Source organism: Drosophila bipectinata, chromosome 3R (genome assembly GCF_030179905.1).
Source record: "Drosophila bipectinata strain 14024-0381.07 chromosome 3R, DbipHiC1v2, whole genome shotgun sequence".
Classification (NCBI taxonomy): domain Eukaryota; kingdom Metazoa; phylum Arthropoda; class Insecta; order Diptera; family Drosophilidae; genus Drosophila; species Drosophila bipectinata.
Window position 1 is genome coordinate 23,498,972 of NC_091739.1, and position 20,558 is coordinate 23,519,529.

Consider the following 20,558-nt stretch of genomic DNA (forward strand, 5'->3'; position numbering starts at 1 on the left):
TAGTCGGCCGAGCCATTGAGTACGCGGAATAGGCTTTTTCTAGAATATGCCTGAAACACCCTTACCCTGAAACCTCTAAAAAATTATTTTCTCCTTTTCTTTTTATATCAATTATCAGAAATTTTTCCGAATTAAATCGCTAAATAGCGACGCTACTTTCAAAAAGCTCTCCCATTATTCAAAATTAACGCTCTTTATAGTGTTGATTAATTCTCCGATGGGGCAACATTGCGTTTTTTACATATCGATAGTCCCAAAAGGCGATAAATTTAAAATTTATGAATTAATCTTTGACAGAGCCATTATGATAAATTATACACCCTTTATATTATTTCATTAAAATAAATTACCCTTCATATTATAATCAGTTAAATACATATATTATTATTGTATTTTTATAAGCTCATCTCAGTCACAACTGTTTATAAACTATAATACCAAGCTCAGTTTAGTTTTTGTCTTCTCATAGAAATAAATATCATTGTCTTTGATATTAAATTCAGTGGATCTCTAAGTGAGTCCCTGAAAACACATAAAATAAGAACAGCTAGACCCTCTCTATTCAAAAATGCGTTAAAACCTGTATTCTGACAATACTAGCACAGATAAGTGTTGACTAATATCCTACATAAAGAACTTTGAGTTTCTTCTATATCGATATTAAGAAATGGCGCTAAGTTCAAAACTTACATATCAATTTAAGTTTTTAAAAAAGATTCCAATTCCAATTAGTTCCAATATTTTCATAAAGTGTATTAAGAGTTACGATTTTGGTTTAAGAAACAATACATAAGATTATGATGTATTTTTGTCACTTTTGGAAATGAAAAATTATTAATATCTTGGCTAATCTTGGCAAAAATGTCTACCCTTAGAATAAAAACGAAAATTCGAATTAAATATTCGATAAATATGGAAAAAAAAACAAATATTGTATTCATAATAAAAAGAAGAAACGGCTGCGAATAAATCGGGACATAATATGATGTCAAGTGGAAAATCTAAATTGATTAGCTTTCTCTAGTGGGCTCGCTTTTATATGCTACCTCGGCTTTCGGCTTATTATCAATTGAAATATTACAGTTCTAATTTAAGATAAGATTTGTTTAATTGGGAGAATATTTTCTAAAAACAACAAAAAATATAAGAGAGAACTTTAAAAGAGGTAATCTCCTCACAGTTACGCTCAATGATAAGATGGAAGTACCTTGTGTTTGGACCTTTCCAGGGTCCTGAACTTGAAGCTCTTCAAAAAGATTACTCTCCGGAAACATTCCAGAAATGATAGAATGGAAATCGGTTTCGCCCTCTGTTGAAATTCGATTTTGTTTAAGTGCATAATAACACTTAATTTCTTCTATAGTATAAGCGGTATTCCTTTTTATCAGCAAAAACTATAGAGGGCATACGCAACATATATGGACTGTGGGTTCCCATAATCAATAAACAAACCTTTTGGAGCGGATAAGTTTAAAAATAAGGAATGGGGTTTTTCATTTTTTTCATATGTTATTTATTTTTTTTATTATTATTTTTTTTTATTTTGCGTATAGTAATTTTTTCTCCCTCATTAAACCTAGACTATGTAGATTTTCCAGATACTCTATATACTTTTTTAAATACTTATTGAGGAAAAACACTATTTTCGAGGGATCCCATCACTAAATATGAACAAAAAATCTGAAAAATTTTTTGTCTCGAGGTTTTCATGCAGAATGGTGGAGATTCGATCTAGAAATCGTTTAAGGTACTCCGCCTGAGAATCGGATAAGAATTGGGGAAGATATAGCCATCACCGTGGGCCCTAGAGCAAAAAAACCCATCTTCAGGGGATCCGTCAGGAAAAATGGACAAAAATCAAAAAAATATTTTGTCTCAGAGTTTTGATGCAGAATGGTGGAGAATCGATCTAGAAATCGTTTAAGGTACTCCGCCTGAGAATCGAATGTGTTTTGGGGAAGATATAGCCATCACTGTGGGCCCTTTAGCGAAAAACCCCATTTTCAGGGGATCCGTCAGGAAAAATGGACAAAAATCTGAAAAATTTTTTGTCTCGAGATTTTCCTGCAGAAATGGTGAAGAATTGATCTAGAATTCGTTTAAGGTACTCCGCTTGAGAATCGGATAAGAATTGGGGAAGATATAGCTATCATTGTGTGCCCTATAGGGAAAAACCCCATTTACAGGGGATCCGTCAGGAAAAATGGACAAAAAATCTGAAAAATTTTTTGTCTCGAGGTTTTCATGCAGAATGGTGGAGAATCGATCTAGAAATCGTTTAAGGTACTCCGCTTGAGAATCGGATAAGAATTGGGGAAGATATAGCCATCACCGTGGGCCCTAGAGCAAAAAAACCCATCTTCAGGGGATCCGTCAGGAAAAATGGACAAAAATCTAAAAAATATTTTGTCTCAGAGTTTTGATGCAGAATGGTGGAGAATCGATCTAGAAATCGTTTAAGGTACTCCGCCTGAGAATCGGATGTGTTTTGGGGAAGATATAGCCATCACTGTGGGCCCTTTAGCGAAAAACCCCATTTACAAGGGATCCGTCAGGAAAAATGGACAAAAATCTGAAAAATTTTTTGTCTCGAGATTTTCATGCAGAAATGGTGAAGAATTGATCTAGAATTCGTTTAAGGTACTCCGCTTGAGAATCGGATGAGAATTGGGGAAGATATAGCTATCATTGTGTGCTCTATAGGGAAAAACCCCATTTACAAGGGATCCGTCAGGAAAAATGGACAAAAATATCTAAAAAATATTTTGTGTCGAGGTTTTAATGCAGAATGGTGGAGAATCGATCTAGAAATCGTTTAAGGTACTCCGCTTGAGAATCGGATAAGAATTGGGGAAGATATAGCTATCATTGTGTGCTCTATAGGGAAAAACCCCATTTACAAGGGATCCGTCAGGAAAAATGGACAAAAATATCTAAAAAATATTTTGTGTCGAGGTTTTAATGCAGAATGGTGGAGAATCGATCTAGAAATCGTTTAAGGTACTCCGCTTGAGAATCGGATAAGAATTGGGGAAGATATAGCCATCACCGTGGGCCCTAGAGTAAAAAAACCCATCTTCAGGGGATTCGTCAGGAAAAATGGACAAAAATCTGAAAAATTTTTTGTCTCGATGTTTTAATGCAAAATGGTGGAGAATCGATCTAGAAATCGTTTAAGGTACTCCGCTTGAGAATCGGATAAGAATTGGGGAAGATATAGCCATCACCGTGGAAGATATAGCCATCACCGTGGGCCCTAGAGTAAAAAAACCCATCTTCAGGGGATTCGTCAGGAAAAATGGACAAAAATCTGAAAAATTTTTTGTCTCGATGTTTTAATGCAAAATGGTGGAGAATTGATCTAGAAATCGTTTAAGGTACTCCGCTTGAGAATCGGATGAGAATTGGGGAAGATATAGCTATCATTGTGTGCCCTATAGGGAAAAACCCCATTTACAGGGGATCCGTCACTAAATATGAACAAAAAATCTGAAAAATTTTTTGTTTCGAGGTTTTCATGCAGAATGGTGGAGAATCGATCTAGAAATCGTTTAAGGTACTCCGCTTGAGAATCGGATAAGAATTGGGGAAGATATAGCCATCACCGTGGGCCCTAGAGTAAAAAAACCCATCTTCAGGGGATTCGTCAGGAAAAATGGACAAAAATCTGAAAAATTTTTTGTCTCGATGTTTTAATGCAAAATGGTGGAGAATCGATCTAGAAATCGTTTAAGGTACTCCGCTTGAGAATCGGATAAGAATTGGGGAAGATATAGCCATCACCGTGGAAGATATAGCCATCACCGTGGGCCCTAGAGTAAAAAAACCCATCTTCAGGGGATTCGTCAGGAAAAATGGACAAAAATCTGAAAAATTTTTTGTCTCGATGTTTTAATGCAAAATGGTGAAGAATTGATCTAGAAATCGTTTAAGGTACTCCGCTTGAGAATCGGATGAGAATTGGGGAAGATATAGCTATCATTGTGTGCCCTATAGGGAAAAACCCCATTTACAAGGGATCCGTCAGGAAAAATGGACAAAATATCTAAAAAATATTTTGTGTCGAGGTTTTAATGCAAAATGGTGGAGAATTGATCTAGAAATCGTTTAAGGTACTCCGCTTGAGAATCGGATGAGAATTGGGGAAGATATAGCTATCATTGTGTGCCCTTTAGCGAAAAACCCCATTTACAAGGGATCCGTCAGGAAAAATGGACAAAAAATCTGAAAAATTTTTTGTCTCGAGGTTTTCATGCAGAATGGTGGAGAATCGATCTAGAAATCGTTTAAGGTACTCCGCTTGAGAATCGGATAAGAATTGGGGAAGATATAGCTATCATTGTGTGCTCTATAGGGAAAAACCCCATTTACAAGGGATCCGTCAGGAAAAATGGACAAAATATCTAAAAAATATTTTGTGTCGAGGTTTTAATGCAGAATGGTGGAGAATCGATCTAGAAATCGTTTAAGGTACTCCGCTTGAGAATCGGATAAGAATTGGGGAAGATATAGCCATCACCGTGGGCCCTAGAGTAAAAAAACCCATCTTCAGGGGATTCGTCAGGAAAAATGGACAAAAATCTGAAAAATTTTTTGTCTCGATGTTTTAATGCAAAATGGTGGAGAATCGATCTAGAAATCGTTTAAGGTACTCCGCTTGAGAATCGGATAAGAATTGGGGAAGATATAGCCATCACCGTGGAAGATATAGCCATCACCGTGGGCCCTAGAGTAAAAAAACCCATCTTCAGGGGATTCGTCAGGAAAAATGGACAAAAATCTGAAAAATTTTTTGTCTCGATGTTTTAATGCAAAATGGTGGAGAATCGATCTAGAAATCGTTTAAGGTACTCCGCCTGAGAATCGGATGTGTTTTGGGGAAGATATAGCCATCACTGTGGGCCCTTTAGCGAAAAACCCCATTTACAAGGGATCCGTCAGGAAAAATGGACAAAAAATCTGAAAAATTTTTTGTCTCGAGGTTTTCATGCAGAATGGTGGAGAATCGATCTAGAAATCGTTTAAGGTACTCCGCTTGAGAATCGGATAAGAATTGGGGAAGATATAGCTATCATTGTGTGCTCTATAGGGAAAAACCCCATTTACAAGGGATCCGTCAGGAAAAATGGACAAAATATCTAAAAAATATTTTGTGTCGAGGTTTTAATGCAGAATGGTGGAGAATCGATCTAGAAATCGTGCTTGAGAATCGGATAAGAATTGGGGAAGATATAGCCATCACCGTGGGCCCTAGAGTAAAAAAACCCATCTTCAGGGGATCCGTCAGGAAAAATGGACAAAAATATGAAAAATTTTTTGTCTCGAGGTTTTAATGCAGAATGGTGGAGAATCGATCTAGAAATCGTTTAAGGTACTCCGCTTGAGAATCGGATAAGAATTGGGGAAGATATAGCCATCACCGTGGGCCCTAGAGCAAAAAAACCCATCTTCAGGGGATCCGTCAGGAAAAATGGACAAAAATCTAAAAAATATTTTGTCTCAGAGTTTTGATGCAGAATGGTGGAGAATCGATCTAGAAATCGTTTAAGGTACTCCGCCTGAGAATCGGATGTGTTTTGGGGAAGATATAGCCATCACTGTGGGCCCTTTAGCGAAAAACCCCATTTTCAGGGGATCCGTCAGGAAAAATGGACAAAAATCTGAAAAATTTTTTGTCTCGAGATTTTCATGCAGAAATGGTGAAGAATTGATCTAGAATTCGTTTAAGGTACTCCGCTTGAGAATCGGATGAGAATTGGGGAAGATATAGCTATCATTGTGTGCCCTATAGGGAAAAACCCCATTTACAGGGGATCCGTCAGGAAAAATGGACAAAAAATCTGAAAAATTTTTTGTCTCGATGTTTTAATGCAAAATGGTGGAGAATTGATCTAGAAATCGTTTAAGGTACTCCGCTTGAGAATCGGATGAGAATTGGGGAAGATATAGCTATCATTGTGTGCCCTATAGGGAAAAATCCCATTTACAGGGGATCCGTCAGGAAAAATGGACAAAAAATCTGAAAAATTTTTTGTTTCGATGTTTTAATGCAAAATGGTGGAGAATTGATCTAGAAATCGTTTAAGGTACTCCGCTTGAGAATCGGATGAGAATTGGGGAAGATATAGCTATCATTGTGTGCCCTATAGGGAAAAACCCCATTTACAGGGGATCCGTCACTAAATATGAACAAAAAATCTGAAAAATTTTTTGTTTCGAGGTTTTCATGCAGAATGGTGGAAAATCGATCTAGAAATCGTTTAAGGTACTCCGCTTGAGAATCGGATAAGAATTGGGGAAGATATAGCCATCACCGTGGGCCCTAGAGTAAAAAAACCCATCTTCAGGGGATTCGTCAGGAAAAATGGACAAAAATCTGAAAAATTTTTTGTCTCGATGTTTTAATGCAAAATGGTGGAGAATCGATCTAGAAATCGTTTAAGGTACTCCGCTTGAGAATCGGATAAGAATTGGGGAAGATATAGCCATCACCGTGGAAGATATAGCCATCACCGTGGGCCCTAGAGTAAAAAAACCCATCTTCAGGGGATTCGTCAGGAAAAATGGACAAAAATCTGAAAAATTTTTTGTCTCGATGTTTTAATGCAAAATGGTGAAGAATTGATCTAGAAATCGTTTAAGGTACTCCGCTTGAGAATCGGATGAGAATTGGGGAAGATATAGCTATCATTGTGTGCCCTATAGGGAAAAACCCCATTTACAGGGGATCCGTCAGGAAAAATGGACAAAAATCTGAAAAATTTTTTGTCTCGATGTTTTAATGCAAAATGGTGGAGAATCGATCTAGAAATCGTTTAAGGTACTCCGCTTGAGAATCGGATAAGAATTGGGGAAGATATAGCTATCATTGTGTGCTCTATAGGGAAAAACCCCATTTACAAGGGATCCGTCAGGAAAAATGGACAAAATATCTAAAAAATATTTTGTGTCGAGGTTTTAATGCAAAATGGTGGAGAATTGATCTAGAAATCGTTTAAGGTACTCCGCTTGAGAATCGGATGAGAATTGGGGAAGATATAGCTATCATTGTGTGCCCTTTAGCGAAAAACCCCATTTACAAGGGATCCGTCAGGAAAAATGGACAAAAAATCTGAAAAATTTTTTGTCTCGAGGTTTTCATGCAGAATGGTGGAGAATCGATCTAGAAATCGTTTAAGGTACTCCGCTTGAGAATCGGATAAGAATTGGGGAAGATATAGCTATCATTGTGTGCTCTATAGGGAAAAACCCCATTTACAAGGGATCCGTCAGGAAAAATGGACAAAATATCTAAAAAATATTTTGTGTCGAGGTTTTAATGCAGAATGGTGGAGAATCGATCTAGAAATCGTTTAAGGTACTCCGCTTGAGAATCGGATAAGAATTGGGGAAGATATAGCCATCACCGTGGGCCCTAGAGTAAAAAAACCCATCTTCAGGGGATTCGTCAGGAAAAATGGACAAAAATCTGAAAAATTTTTTGTCTCGATGTTTTAATGCAAAATGGTGGAGAATCGATCTAGAAATCGTTTAAGGTACTCCGCTTGAGAATCGGATAAGAATTGGGGAAGATATAGCCATCACCGTGGAAGATATAGCCATCACCGTGGGCCCTAGAGTAAAAAAACCCATCTTCAGGGGATTCGTCAGGAAAAATGGACAAAAATCTGAAAAATTTTTTGTCTCGATGTTTTAATGCAAAATGGTGAAGAATTGATCTAGAAATCGTTTAAGGTACTCCGCTTGAGAATCGGATGAGAATTGGGGAAGATATAGCTATCATTGTGTGCCCTATAGGGAAAACCCCATTTACAGGGGATCCGTCACTAAATATGAACAAAAAATCTGAAAAATTTTTTGTTTCGAGGTTTTCATGCAGAATGGTGGAGAATCGATCTAGAAATCGTTTAAGGTACTCCGCTTGAGAATCGGATAAGAATTGGGGAAGATATAGCCATCACCGTGGGCCCTAGAGTAAAAAAACCCATCTTCAGGGGATTCGTCAGGAAAAATGGACAAAAATCTGAAAAATTTTTTGTCTCGATGTTTTAATGCAAAATGGTGAAGAATTGATCTAGAAATCGTTTAAGGTACTCCGCTTGAGAATCGGATGAGAATTGGGGAAGATATAGCTATCATTGTGTGCCCTATAGGGAAAAACCCCATTTACAGGGGATCCGTCAGGAAAAATGGACAAAAATCTGAAAAATTTTTTGTCTCGATGTTTTAATGCAAAATGGTGGAGAATCGATCTAGAAATCGTTTAAGGTACTCCGCTTGAGAATCGGATAAGAATTGGGGAAGATATAGCCATCACCGTGGAAGATATAGCCATCACCGTGGGCCCTAGAGTAAAAAAACCCATCTTCAGGGGATTCGTCAGGAAAAATGGACAAAAATCTGAAAAATTTTTTGTCTCGATGTTTTAATGCAAAATGGTGGAGAATCGATCTAGAAATCGTTTAAGGTACTCCGCCTGAGAATCGGATGTGTTTTGGGGAAGATATAGCCATCACTGTGGGCCCTTTAGCGAAAAACCCCATTTACAAGGGATCCGTCAGGAAATATGGACAAAAAATCTGAAAAATTTTTTGTCTCGAGGTTTTCATGCAGAATGGTGGAGAATCGATCTAGAAATCGTTTAAGGTACTCCGCTTGAGAATCGGATAAGAATTGGGGAAGATATAGCTATCATTGTGTGCTCTATAGGGAAAAACCCCATTTACAAGGGATCCGTCAGGAAAAATGGACAAAATATCTAAAAAATATTTTGTGTCGAGGTTTTAATGCAGAATGGTGGAGAATCGATCTAGAAATCGTGCTTGAGAATCGGATAAGAATTGGGGAAGATATAGCCATCACCGTGGGCCCTAGAGTAAAAAAACCCATCTTCAGGGGATCCGTCAGGAAAAATGGACAAAAATATGAAAAATTTTTTGTCTCGAGGTTTTAATGCAGAATGGTGGAGAATCGATCTAGAAATCGTTTAAGGTACTCCGCTTGAGAATCGGATAAGAATTGGGGAAGATATAGCCATCACCGTGGGCCCTAGAGCAAAAAAACCCATCTTCAGGGGATCCGTCAGGAAAAATGGACAAAAATCTAAAAAATATTTTGTCTCAGAGTTTTGATGCAGAATGGTGGAGAATCGATCTAGAAATCGTTTAAGGTACTCCGCCTGAGAATCGGATGTGTTTTGGGGAAGATATAGCCATCACTGTGGGCCCTTTAGCGAAAAACCCCATTTTCAGGGGATCCGTCAGGAAAAATGGACAAAAATCTGAAAAATTTTTTGTCTCGAGATTTTCATGCAGAAATGGTGAAGAATTGATCTAGAATTCGTTTAAGGTACTCCGCTTGAGAATCGGATGAGAATTGGGGAAGATATAGCTATCATTGTGTGCCCTATAGGGAAAAACCCCATTTACAGGGGATCCGTCAGGAAAAATGGACAAAAAATCTGAAAAATTTTTTGTCTCGATGTTTTAATGCAAAATGGTGGAGAATTGATCTAGAAATCGTTTAAGGTACTCCGCTTGAGAATCGGATGAGAATTGGGGAAGATATAGCTATCATTGTGTGCCCTATAGGGAAAAATCCCATTTACAGGGGATCCGTCAGGAAAAATGGACAAAAAATCTGAAAAATTTTTTGTTTCGAGGTTTTCATGCAGAATGGTGGAGAATCGATCTAGAAATCGTTTAAGGTACTCCGCTTGAGAATCGGATAAGAATTGGGGAAGATATAGCCATCACCGTGGGCCCTAGAGTAAAAAAACCCATCTTCAGGGGATTCGTCAGGAAAAATGGACAAAAATCTGAAAAATTTTTTGTCTCGATGTTTTAATGCAAAATGGAGAATCGATCTAGAAATCGTTTAAGGTACTCCGCTTGAGAATCGGATAAGAATTGGGGAAGATATAGTCATCACCGTGGGCCCTAGAGCGAAAAACCCATCTTCAGGGGATCCGTCAGGAAAAATGGAAAATGTCAACTAAAAAATATTTTGTGTCGCGGTTTTAATGCAGAATGGTGGAGAATCGATCTAGAAATCGTTTAAGGTACTCCGCTTGAGAATCGGATGAGAATTGGGGAATACATAGCCATTACTGTGGGAGATATAGGGAAAAAACCAATATCAATAATACTTCATCTGAACAACTTATCTCACAACCACTGCAACCTTACTGCAACAAAATACATTAAGTTTCAAGTTATAATTTTTTATTTATTTAAGTTTGGATTTTTATTAATTTTTTAATGATTTATTGTATATATGAAAATACATAACCCTGTATTACAAGTTTACTCTTATTTAAATTTTTGAAAATAAAATAAAAGTTTATATTTATAAAGTCTAAATATGTTTCTAATCTTGTAGGTTTTAGTCCACTTCCTCTCGAATGTTGATTTCCATTACTTCAGTTGAGTATCCAACTACTTGAACATGTTTACCGTCTCCAGTGTGGAACACCAGCTGTAGGATTTGGTGAAAACGCTGCAAAAAATAAAAAAGAAATTCATGATTATCGATGATAGGAAACAAATTTTAAATTGACTGGTTTGGCTAGGCAGTGCCAACATCAAATCGTAAAAGATTGATCTTACTTTTCACGCAAGTATATCAAAACTTCCTGCTCGTCAGAAGTCAGCCCGTCCAAGACAGCATCCAAGTTGATCCGTAGGAGTCTGCGATTTGGAATGCCGATGAGGAAGGTGCTCGCCCCGTCCAGTTGCATGGTGTAGTACATGGCCAGTTTTCCCAGCTCCACTCCCCTCTGGCGACATATCTCCGAAGCACGTTTGCCCACCTCCAGAAGCTCCGGACTGCCGGGATGCCACGCAGCCGGTCCGCGGTTAGTCAGCAAACCTAGAGCGTGGGCGGCGGCACAGATCACGCCCACTCCCAGCTCCCGGAACGCCTTCATGTGACGCAGTAGGGTGTTGTCCACTAGGGTGTAGCGGGCATAGCTGAGCACCAACTGGATGCGACCCTTTCCCCGTTCGGCGCACTCCTTCAAAATGTCCACGTCGTAACCGGTAATTCCTATGAAACGGGCCTTTCCAGCCTTCACGTACTCCTCTAGAACAGGTATGGTTTCGTTCAGCACCATGTCCAGGCTCGGAGCGGCATCCACGTCGTGAACTTGTAGGACATCTACTGAATCCAAGCCCAAAAGATTTAGGCTTCTTTTTACACTTTCTCGAGCCTTCTCGCCTGTGTAGTTGAACATCTTTGCCGGATCCCTTTCGTAACGAGCCACTTTGGTGGCAATGTAGTAGGCTTCCCTGGGCACATCCTTCAGGGCCTGACCTAGCAACTCCTCTGATTTCCCGTAGAAGGGAGCCGTGTCGATGTAGTTGATGCCACTCTTGATAGCCTCGTGCACTGTCCGGATGCCCTCGTCGCGATCAAAGTCATTGTCAAATAGATTCGAGAGAGTGGCTCCACCGAGGGCTAGCGTGGAAACCCTGAGGCCCGTGGAGCCCAGATTGCGGTACTCCATGCGACGCACTTGTTCCTCATTGTGAAAGCCCTTGACGAAGGTTGCAGGCAGTGAACCAGACATGTTTTTCTATTAAATGAGAAACCAAAAATGACTTTTCTGTTAAAGCTGAACGCTCTTTTATAGGCCCGGCATTACAGGTTTTCGACTCAGCTGGGCGATAAGAATTCTACTGAGAGACGAGTCAGATCTAAGAGTACCTATGTATTTTTGTTTACTATTTTTATATACAGGTATGTATATGGAGGAGAAGCTATCAGTATTTTCTCTCTTCCTAGGCCTGGGTGTGGACGCGCAGCTTTTTGCTCTTGAGACAATTCTGTTAATGCACTTTCTTTATTGACTTAAATTAATAATTATGAACAAATGAGGAAAAATAAAAAAATATACTAAAACCTTGTAGCTCATTTAGGCTTCTTGAATCTTTTTTAAAAATAAACAAACTTATTTTAATACTATTTATTTTATTTTATTCATCAGAGAGAAATCATAGCTTTTTTAGGCTTCCAATCAATTGACAAATCGTTAAGAGTAATTATAAATATATTCTGTATATATCATTTTATTGAGATAGCGGCGGTCTTCAGAAGAAGACGTCGAAGTCGCCCTGGGGCTGATAGCCAGCGCCGGGTGGGATCAGCTGGGGTCGCTGCTGGTTGCGCTGGGGCCGAGGCACGATGATGTCGTTGATCTCGTGCAAAATGCCATTGGTGGCGACTACATCACACTTGGTGACACCGGCGTTCTCGATCTTGGGCCGACGGTCACGGGTGATGCGCAGATGCTGGCCCGAAATGGACTCAATGGAGCGCACGAAGGGCCAGTTGGTGGGGATGATGCCAGCACAGCAGACCACATCCTCAACGACGTGAGTCTTGACCAGGGCAGCGGCATCCATAGGCTTGGCACTCTCTCCCGACTCAGTCAACTCCTCGAAGACATCGTTCTTGGGCACCAAAAGGGTCAAGCTGCGGGAGTCGTTGGACAGCAGCTGGGTGAGATTGGCTTTGCGCACTAGCTCCAGGAACTTGCTATAGTTGGGGTTAGCCTCCAGGAGTTTCAGCATGTTCTATGGGGAAGAGTCACAATATTTACGATCCTACACATACGCATTATACAACTACTCACATTTTTGGGAGGGGACAGTGGACGATCTACCTGGTGGAGCACTGATCCACAGCTCTCGTCGTCAAAGTGAACCAGACGGGCACAGTTGACCGTGGCCCGGTTCATTACGTCGGAGAAGAGGGCGTGTGTGGAGTAGAGGTTCAGCCGGACGCTGGCACCAGCCACAGTTGGCAGGGACTTCTCGGACAGCTCACAGGTCTTGATCATTGGCTTGACCACATGGTAGTTGAGGAACTCCAGCAGGTCCAGGTTATGGTTCAACAGCTCCGGCTGATCCTTCAGCATACGGGCCCACTCGCTGTTCTGCAGAGCCTTGTCGGTGGGCGCAAAGATTGTGACATTGTCGAGGTCATCGAACTGGTCATCGTATCCAGAGGCCTCCAGAAGACGCTGGAAGATGGTCAGGTTCTTCTGGGCCATCAGCGAGGTCATAGGCAGGGCCGATTCGGTGGGCAGAATGGTGTCAATGACGTGCAGAACTCCGTTGGTGCCCATGATGTCAGCATCCACAATCTTGGCCACATTGTTGATGGAAATGGTAGCCGGTCCGGTCTGGTTTGCGTTGCCCTGGGTGCGGTTGAGAAGCAGCGCCTCTCCGAGAAGATTATAGGCCGTAGTCTTAGCACCAGGAACGGTGGCCAGCGAGCAGAAGGTCAGATCTAGCATGTGGTTCTTCAGAATGTCTGTGGGTTAGGATATTGGTTAATTATCAAGTATTTCCTGGATATTAGTCCACTCACTTGAGGCACAACCACGGCCTTCCTTGAGGGCACGTCGCAGATGAGGCTCCAGCTTGTCGAAGGCAGCATCAGTGGGCACAAAGATAGTAACTGGCTTGTCACCTTCCAGCATGGCACTCAGGTTGGTCTTCTCCAGGACGGTGCGCATAATGGACATATCAGCGCGTTCCCTGATAAGATCCATAACATTCTTGGTCAGTGGCTTGAGTACTCCGCCCAGCGTGTGAACAAGTGCCTGCTCGGACAGCTTGTCGTGCTTCTCAATGGGCACACAGTTGGCGGCATAGCGGAAAGGCTCCAGACCCAGGGCTACTGGCAACTGGTAGCTATTGATGCGGATCTTCTGGTCTGGCAGTTCAGTCTGCAGCAGCTGCTCATTGGGTACATCCTCCAGCTGTACTTCTCCCAGCACCGCGTGAAGCTTGTAAACGGACTTGGATGGGTTCGAAGACTCGGCCTTGGCATCCTCAACATTCTAAGTGTAAATGTGTGAAATTTAGTGTGATTTTAATAGCGAATGATCATTCTTACATTTTCCTGCTGTTGCTGTCCTCGGTATTCCACGAAAGCCGCATCATTGGGTACGAACAGGGTCACCTTCTTGCCATTTCCAGCGCCCAGCATATCGGCCAGCTCTCCGGAACTACGAGCGCTCTCCAAGAACTGCTTGGCACCCATTTCGCTGGCGGTAGCCTCCACATCCTTGATGTCGATCTTCTCGCAAGGAGTGGTAAAGTCGGCGTTCCTGGGTCGGCCATATCCATAGCAGCATTGGCGAGTGAGCGTCAAAGTCTTTTTCTTGCCGTTTTGATTCACGCTGCAATGGAAAGATTCATTTGGTTATGCTCGTCAGTTTGAGTCTTCCAGCAATTCCACTTACATCTTGGTGCAGACGTGTTTGTTGGGCTTCTCGGCACAAGAGTTAACACTGAACTGGAACTGGCCAAAGAGGGGAGATCGCACCACGCTGCTCACACCGTCACGTTCCTGGCCAAAGGTGTCCACGGTTTCCTCACCCTCCGTCTCGGTGGCCACAGTCTCGTCTTCCTCCTTTTCGGTGCACACATTGGGTCTGGATGTGGAGTAACATTATTAGTTAATAACTTGATTCGGTAATGTGGCAAACTAGTAGATTTCAATCATTTCAAAAATCTAGTAATCTCATATGATTCACCGGCTTAAAAATATTTAATATATATAGAGCATGAGAAAGGAAAGAGCTGATCTAAGTGTGATATTTGTATCTAGACACTAATTTTTACGTGGTTTATACTTTTTTTCTAGAAATTCTTCTTGCAAATTAATTCTCTAGGCAAACCTAGATTTTTAACGCTAATAAATTAGTCATATATCGGACATGCAAATCGCAATGTCAATGTACCCATATCGTTCTGCTCTACACCTATATCAGTTGTATGTATATATAGTACCTCCCAATCCAATCAAAGTTAAACCATGGAATTTATCAGACAGTTCATCAGCACTCGCTAGTGTTTGCTGAATGGATTTGCACAGTGATATATCATAAAAGGCATAGTTATATTCTATATACTTCACACATATAGAGACATATCTGTTTATATATACAGTATATATAAGGTGTTTGCTTAACAGCTTTGCCAGCCCATCAATTCAATTATGGAAATGTTCGTACTTCTGTTTCTGAATGCAAACTCATTGTGTGCGTAGTTTTCAGAAAGTTCCCACTGAACCGTAGATTTACGAATACATCTCTCGTTTTATATACACATATCTAGATAAATGGGCTTTTATGCAGCCAATTTTTCAATTTGCCACATCTCAGACTTTCATTTTGCAGTAACTACAACAACGAGTTCATCGCATATAGTGAAAATGTTGACGAGTCGATTTCACAATTTAGAAAAGTGCAAGCTCGTCGTGTACTTACTCAATATATAGTAAGCATTATATATTCGTTAATTCTCCCTATATAGACACAAAAGCCCAGGTGGCTGGACAATTAATCAAGACTACAATTGAACCCTACATATAATAAGCTCATTCGCTTGGGAGTAATCTTTAATTGAAAATTATTTAAGTCTATAATAATTGGTATGCTCGATTGACGCTACATGGGCGGCGGCGATAAGCCAAGAAACTTTACAAAATTAAAAAATACTATTGAGGGGAAAAATCCAATCATATTTAATAGCCCAAATGAACTTGACATTGTGCTCTCTTAATGGCCAAATGCCAAGAACAGGCAAGTCAGACGCAGAATCACTCGAGTGCGGCGATTAGGAAAGAAGCGAATTTACTGACCATAACATGGCCATTTTTTGGGGATCAAGGAGACTCAGAAAATTTTTCCGGATCCGAGTTATTACTTACCCCTTCCACCAAGGCTCCTGGGCGGCTCCAAATCCGAATCCTCCGAAGGAATTAAAGAACTCATTGCCGAAGAAGGGGAACGACTGCTGGAAGAATATAGCCGGATTCGGGTTATTCACGTCGGTAGTGATGGCATCCACATCTGTTAAATAAAAATAGTAAACCTACTCAAAATATCTTGGAATAATCCATGTACCACTTACTGAATGGCTTTTGGTCTAATCCACTTGGGGTATGAACGGGTGGGACGCTTCCCACCTCCTGTCGTCCCTGCGGCGGCGGCTGCTGATGCTCCAGTGGCACGAACTCAGTGTCGAAGCTGCTGCTGAAGAGTGGCAACAGGTGAGAGGATTGGCGCTGGGGGGCCAAAGGTACGGGAGGGGCAGGCCAAACACTTGCCACACGCTGCGAGGCCTGGGCATGCAGTGGCTCAAGCGGAGCGAGCGGTTCGAGCGGGGCAAGTGGTGCAAACAGGGTGCGATGCAGCGGCAATGGGTGGGTTAAGTGTGGCATAAAGCTGCAAATCGATGGGGGTGGGGGGCGTAGTGTTGTGGTTAGTGTTTTTTGTACGCTAGTATGTTTTGTGTGTGTCTTTTCATGCAAATTCCATGGTGAACGGAACCCCTAAACGAAACGAAACGGAACCCAGGCACAATAATTCATATGCTTTCATTGTTCCCTCACATAACAAGAAGCTCAACTCTATATCCACAAAAACTATATACAAATAGCTATGTGGATCCGAGTTTGTGTACTATATATGCTGATCGTGCTCATTGTTTAGGTTGGTTTTTGCGCAGCATTTGCCTGAGCCGCATATTAAGTGCCTGCCGGTCCAACTCGATACAGAATCAAATGAAAATAACTTTTTAAGTGCCCGAAACAATTGTTAAAAAAAAAACGAAACAAAACTTGAGAAATGTTCCTGCATTTGTCATCCATCAACTGAGATTTATGTCAACGGATTTGGTTCCCTCGGTGCATTCCAAATCCAAGTCTAGGGTGTCGGCGGAATATTTCCAATTGACTCATACACCACTTTCTACGACTTCTGCTTCAAAACTCTGCTTTTTGGCTGCGGGTCATTAAAATTCGCTTCGCGGAAGCTAATTAAAAATAAGCTCATAATAAGTGCCAAAATGGCAAACAAAACCAGACTCTCGGGAAATAAATAATAAAACTATAATGCTCGAGAAGGCAAAACGTAAACAATTTGTTCGTTTTGCTGGCTTTCTGGCTTGGAGCTCTTCAGAGGGGTTCATTCTTTTCAGTTTACAGTCGGGGCTTTCATATAATATATTATAATATGACTCATCCGGAGGGGACGTGATTGGTAGGGCTCAAAGCGGCTAAGCCGACGATCTCCGACGTAGAACCAGGCTTTTAAAGCCGACATTGCGATTTTGAGGCTTGGTCATTGGCCCATTAAATATGGGTCTCTTTTTGCTTATTTTGATTTGGGAGCTTGGCTTTTATAGGAATTTTACAAGCATAGTTCTCTGAGCTCAGCAAGACCAGAATTAATTGTGTCAAATGCAGTTTAAATAAATTTTTACTGAAACTGAGCTTTAGCTTGAATTTAATGATTAATTAAATTCTTTAAACTATATACCATAGAAAAAACTTGAAGACTTAAAAAAAACAAACAAACATAAATAATTTATTAATTCCAAGTCATTATAAACGCCTCCACGTTTATATCCAAGCTTGTTCAAGCCAAACCCTCTTCATCTTGACTTTGGGGGATTTTTCTACAATATTTCGAGTATTTGAGAATGATTCAGTTTGAATACCTTTTTTGTAGAATGCATAGCTAATGCAGAAAATAAATAAAATGTGTAAACAAACTAGATTTTATCCGCTGGAGGCAAAGCGAAAGTCATTGGCCACAGGGCAGCGGAATCAGAGACGACCAGAGAAATGGTCGTGCCGAGGGGCAGGAAGGGATCCATCCGAATGGCTGCTTGATTTAATTAAAGCGCAGCCGTGGCAGGCAGAATCAAAACATTTAGAGAGCGTAAAAGGGGAAAAAGCGAAAAATAAAAACGAAAACAAATTGTGGGTGACCCAGTTCGAGGGCAGATTATAAACTTTTGGGGGGATATTCTTTTGAGCAACGTAAATATGTATGTTTGCTAGTATTACCTGGCCACAAAGTGGCACTTAATGACGTGTCAAATGTCAATTGCTTTCAGGGCCAAAACCGCTCGAGAATTGTGTCAAAGATGAACCCTCCGGCGGCCTGAACTCAAAGGTTGAACTCGGCAAAGTCAGCCAAGTGTGGCGCAGATCGGAGGAAGAGATCTGTTGCACTGTTGGAGCATCAACTTCATCTGTAGCTGGGTTACCCAAGTCCCGCGGTGTTGCCCCACTTTGGTTGCACATTGTTTTCTGCCGGCAATGCAATATCTTTTGCAAAATAAGATAAATGCAACGGCCGAGATCCGTTTGAACTGCAGGGTTAAGCTCGATTGGCGGCCTTTTTCTTAGTGTTCCCAAAACCAAATTCGATGGCTTTCAAAACCCAAGAGATTGCCTCTCTGGTCCTCAACAGTTTCAGTTTAAAGTTATCAATTTGGGTCAATTCTCGCCGGGTCTGTGACTTTCTTTCTGGGGGAACTTTTGGCTCTTCCAGCCCTCTGACGCTCCTCTCCCTCCTCCAGGGCCGTAAACATTTCGGTCAACTTTATTTGCAGTTTCTTTTAGCGGGCGAAATTTCTCCCAGAACAAACAGGGCTTTCTCAGCCGGGCTGAGTCTGAGGAAGTGTCGTAAAAAAGACTGAACCCGGGTATTAGCCAAGTTTTATGGGGTGTCCGCAAAGAACATTAAACCTGGTTACACGCATAAATATTGAAACTTGAAAAGATTGTTTAAGTTTTCTCACATGTCAAATACTTCTGTGTGTTTTGATAGGTAGTTGTCAACTATTAGTCTACTGTGGAATGAAGGCGTGTTGGATACGGGCCGTAAGCTTTTGGGAGTGGGGAATATTTCTATAGTTCACCTGGATTTATCTGAGGATTCGGCAGAGGACTCCGGTGAGCCCTCCGATTCAGAATCCGCTTCGATGGTAGAACTGAAAATTTATACTTTTTTTAAGGAGTGGGTTCTGGTAAAAAGTGTAAGATTGCAGTAGTAATCAACAGGGCTAAGTTATATAATACTGTAAAGCTTGGATTAATCACAATATCAATTTGAAAATCGTGTTAAATATTTTTTTTCATTTTACTGAAAGAGCAGAGTTTTTTTTATTTATTTTTTATTTTGAAGTCGAATCTGTGATTTTAAAATTTTAAACAGTGTCGTGAATATGGGAAATATTATTTAGTCAATGATTGAGTAGTTATAAAATATAAACTAATCAAAAAACCCACTAAAATGACTTTACTACTACATTAAAATGAGTTCCAAAAAGGTGGCTTTAACGAGTTCAGTTAGGATTGATGGTTTTGTGGTTCTGGAAATTTCCTAATAGCTTTCTAGTGCTTTAATGGAACCCAAGTGGTCATGAGAACTGTGTTCTAGCATTTTACTATTTAAAGTTTAGGGTCCCATTCCGATAACATCAAACATTAAGTTCATGCCTTATCAGAAGATGACGATGTTTGTTAGAAACCAAACTCAAACTACTATGTGAAATACTATGAAATGTGCATGAAACGAACACTACAATTTGTTGGTTGAAAATCGAAACAAAAATACTCACTCGCCATAGAAGGGCACCGCCTGGATGGATCTGGTTCCCAGTAGCCCCACTCCCAGGAGGAGCAGGCAAGCCCACAGCCGTGTCATGTTTGGTATCACAATGTTGAGCTAAAAACAGGGGAAACCAAATGAGTCTAGCTGAAAGTGGCTGTAATCACAAGAGGGGCTTGGTTGTTGGTTGGATGGGTCGAAGAAATTTCACTGAGCCGCAAATCAGCTGGCTCAGGCCAGAAAATACAGGTTTTCCACGCCGCGCTGCACTCGCGTATGTAGGTGATTGGACCGACCGACTGGCTGAGTGGACTGGACTGGGACTGCGACTGCAACTAAGATTGAGACTGGATGGGTTGAAACTTTTCCACTGTCTTCACGCATTAATTGCGAATATGTACTCCTCGTCGCACATGTAATTATTGTCAATTGTCTTTCTTTGCAGAAATTGGCACACGTACACAATCAATTAACTAAAGTCTCCTGGCTCCAGCCACCCAAAAAACAGAAAAATATGTTCAACACTTGCTACACAGGCACTCACGAAGTAGTGGTAGGTATTTGAATTTGTATCTCTTGAATTGCAGATCCGACGGGTAGGCGCTCTGAGCCTCTTTTTAAAACTATCTGCCCAAGAACGGCTTGCGGCTCGTATTTATAAGCTGCCGTTGCCGTCGCTGCCGCTGCCTCTGCCGCTGTTGCTGCTACTGTCGGCGTCGCCGCTCAGCGATTGTTGGAGCAGAGCTTGGAGATCCCCAAAGAGAAAGAGAACCTTTGGTGACGTCGACGAGATTCGATTCGAGTGTTTGATGTGCGGGTGGCAGGAGAATGGAAAATGCCAAATTAATGTACGATTTGTGAAAGTGTGAACAGTGATAAGTGTTCTACACTGGACAACACAAGTCACCAGCGAGTTTCAAACAAATGAGAGAAGAAAGTGATATTTGTAGAAAAGATTTAATACTTTTTGAAGGTAAAAATATTGCTTTACCAAGGTTAATAGTACCTAAATTGCTTACAAAGACTTCAAGTAAAAGTAAATGTTTTATTTTCCCTAATTATCCCTAACTCCTCGGAACTATTAAAGGTGAGAAAACATGCCGCAGAGGACCTGTGATCTTACCTGAACTTGTTT

At 40.9% G+C, this 20,558-nt stretch overlaps 2 protein-coding genes across 7 annotated transcripts; both read right to left on the reverse strand.

The window, feature by feature from the left end:
- Nucleotides 1–10,396: 10,396 nt before the first annotated feature.
- On the reverse strand, nucleotides 10,397–11,599 carry LOC108133681 (uncharacterized). Its single transcript, XM_017253696.3, has 2 exons — nucleotides 10,608–11,599; nucleotides 10,397–10,497 (listed from the first exon to the last, which is right to left on the reverse strand). The coding sequence occupies exons 1-2, from the start codon at nucleotides 11,567–11,569 to the stop codon at nucleotides 10,437–10,439; spliced, it is 1,023 nt and encodes a 340-aa protein (XP_017109185.2). The 5' UTR covers nucleotides 11,570–11,599; the 3' UTR covers nucleotides 10,397–10,436.
- Nucleotides 11,600–11,950: 351 nt separating this feature from the next.
- Nucleotides 11,951–20,117, reverse strand: mfas (midline fasciclin). 6 transcript variants are annotated; one of them, XM_070281920.1, is made up of 10 exons: nucleotides 19,968–20,117; nucleotides 19,434–19,540; nucleotides 18,732–18,803; nucleotides 15,930–16,048; nucleotides 15,727–15,868; nucleotides 14,255–14,446; nucleotides 13,906–14,191; nucleotides 13,375–13,849; nucleotides 12,635–13,317; nucleotides 11,951–12,575 (listed from the first exon to the last, which is right to left on the reverse strand). In XM_070281920.1, the coding sequence occupies exons 2-10, from the start codon at nucleotides 19,517–19,519 to the stop codon at nucleotides 12,090–12,092; spliced, it is 2,541 nt and encodes an 846-aa protein (XP_070138021.1). In that variant the 5' UTR covers nucleotides 19,520–19,540; nucleotides 19,968–20,117; the 3' UTR covers nucleotides 11,951–12,089. The 6 variants fall into 6 exon arrangements, with proteins under 6 accessions (XP_070138021.1, XP_070138020.1, XP_017109183.2 ...); XM_070281919.1 differs by having other exon boundaries at nucleotides 15,930–16,051; XM_017253694.3 differs by having other exon boundaries at nucleotides 15,930–16,243.
- Between the last annotated feature and the right edge of the window lie 441 nt (nucleotides 20,118–20,558).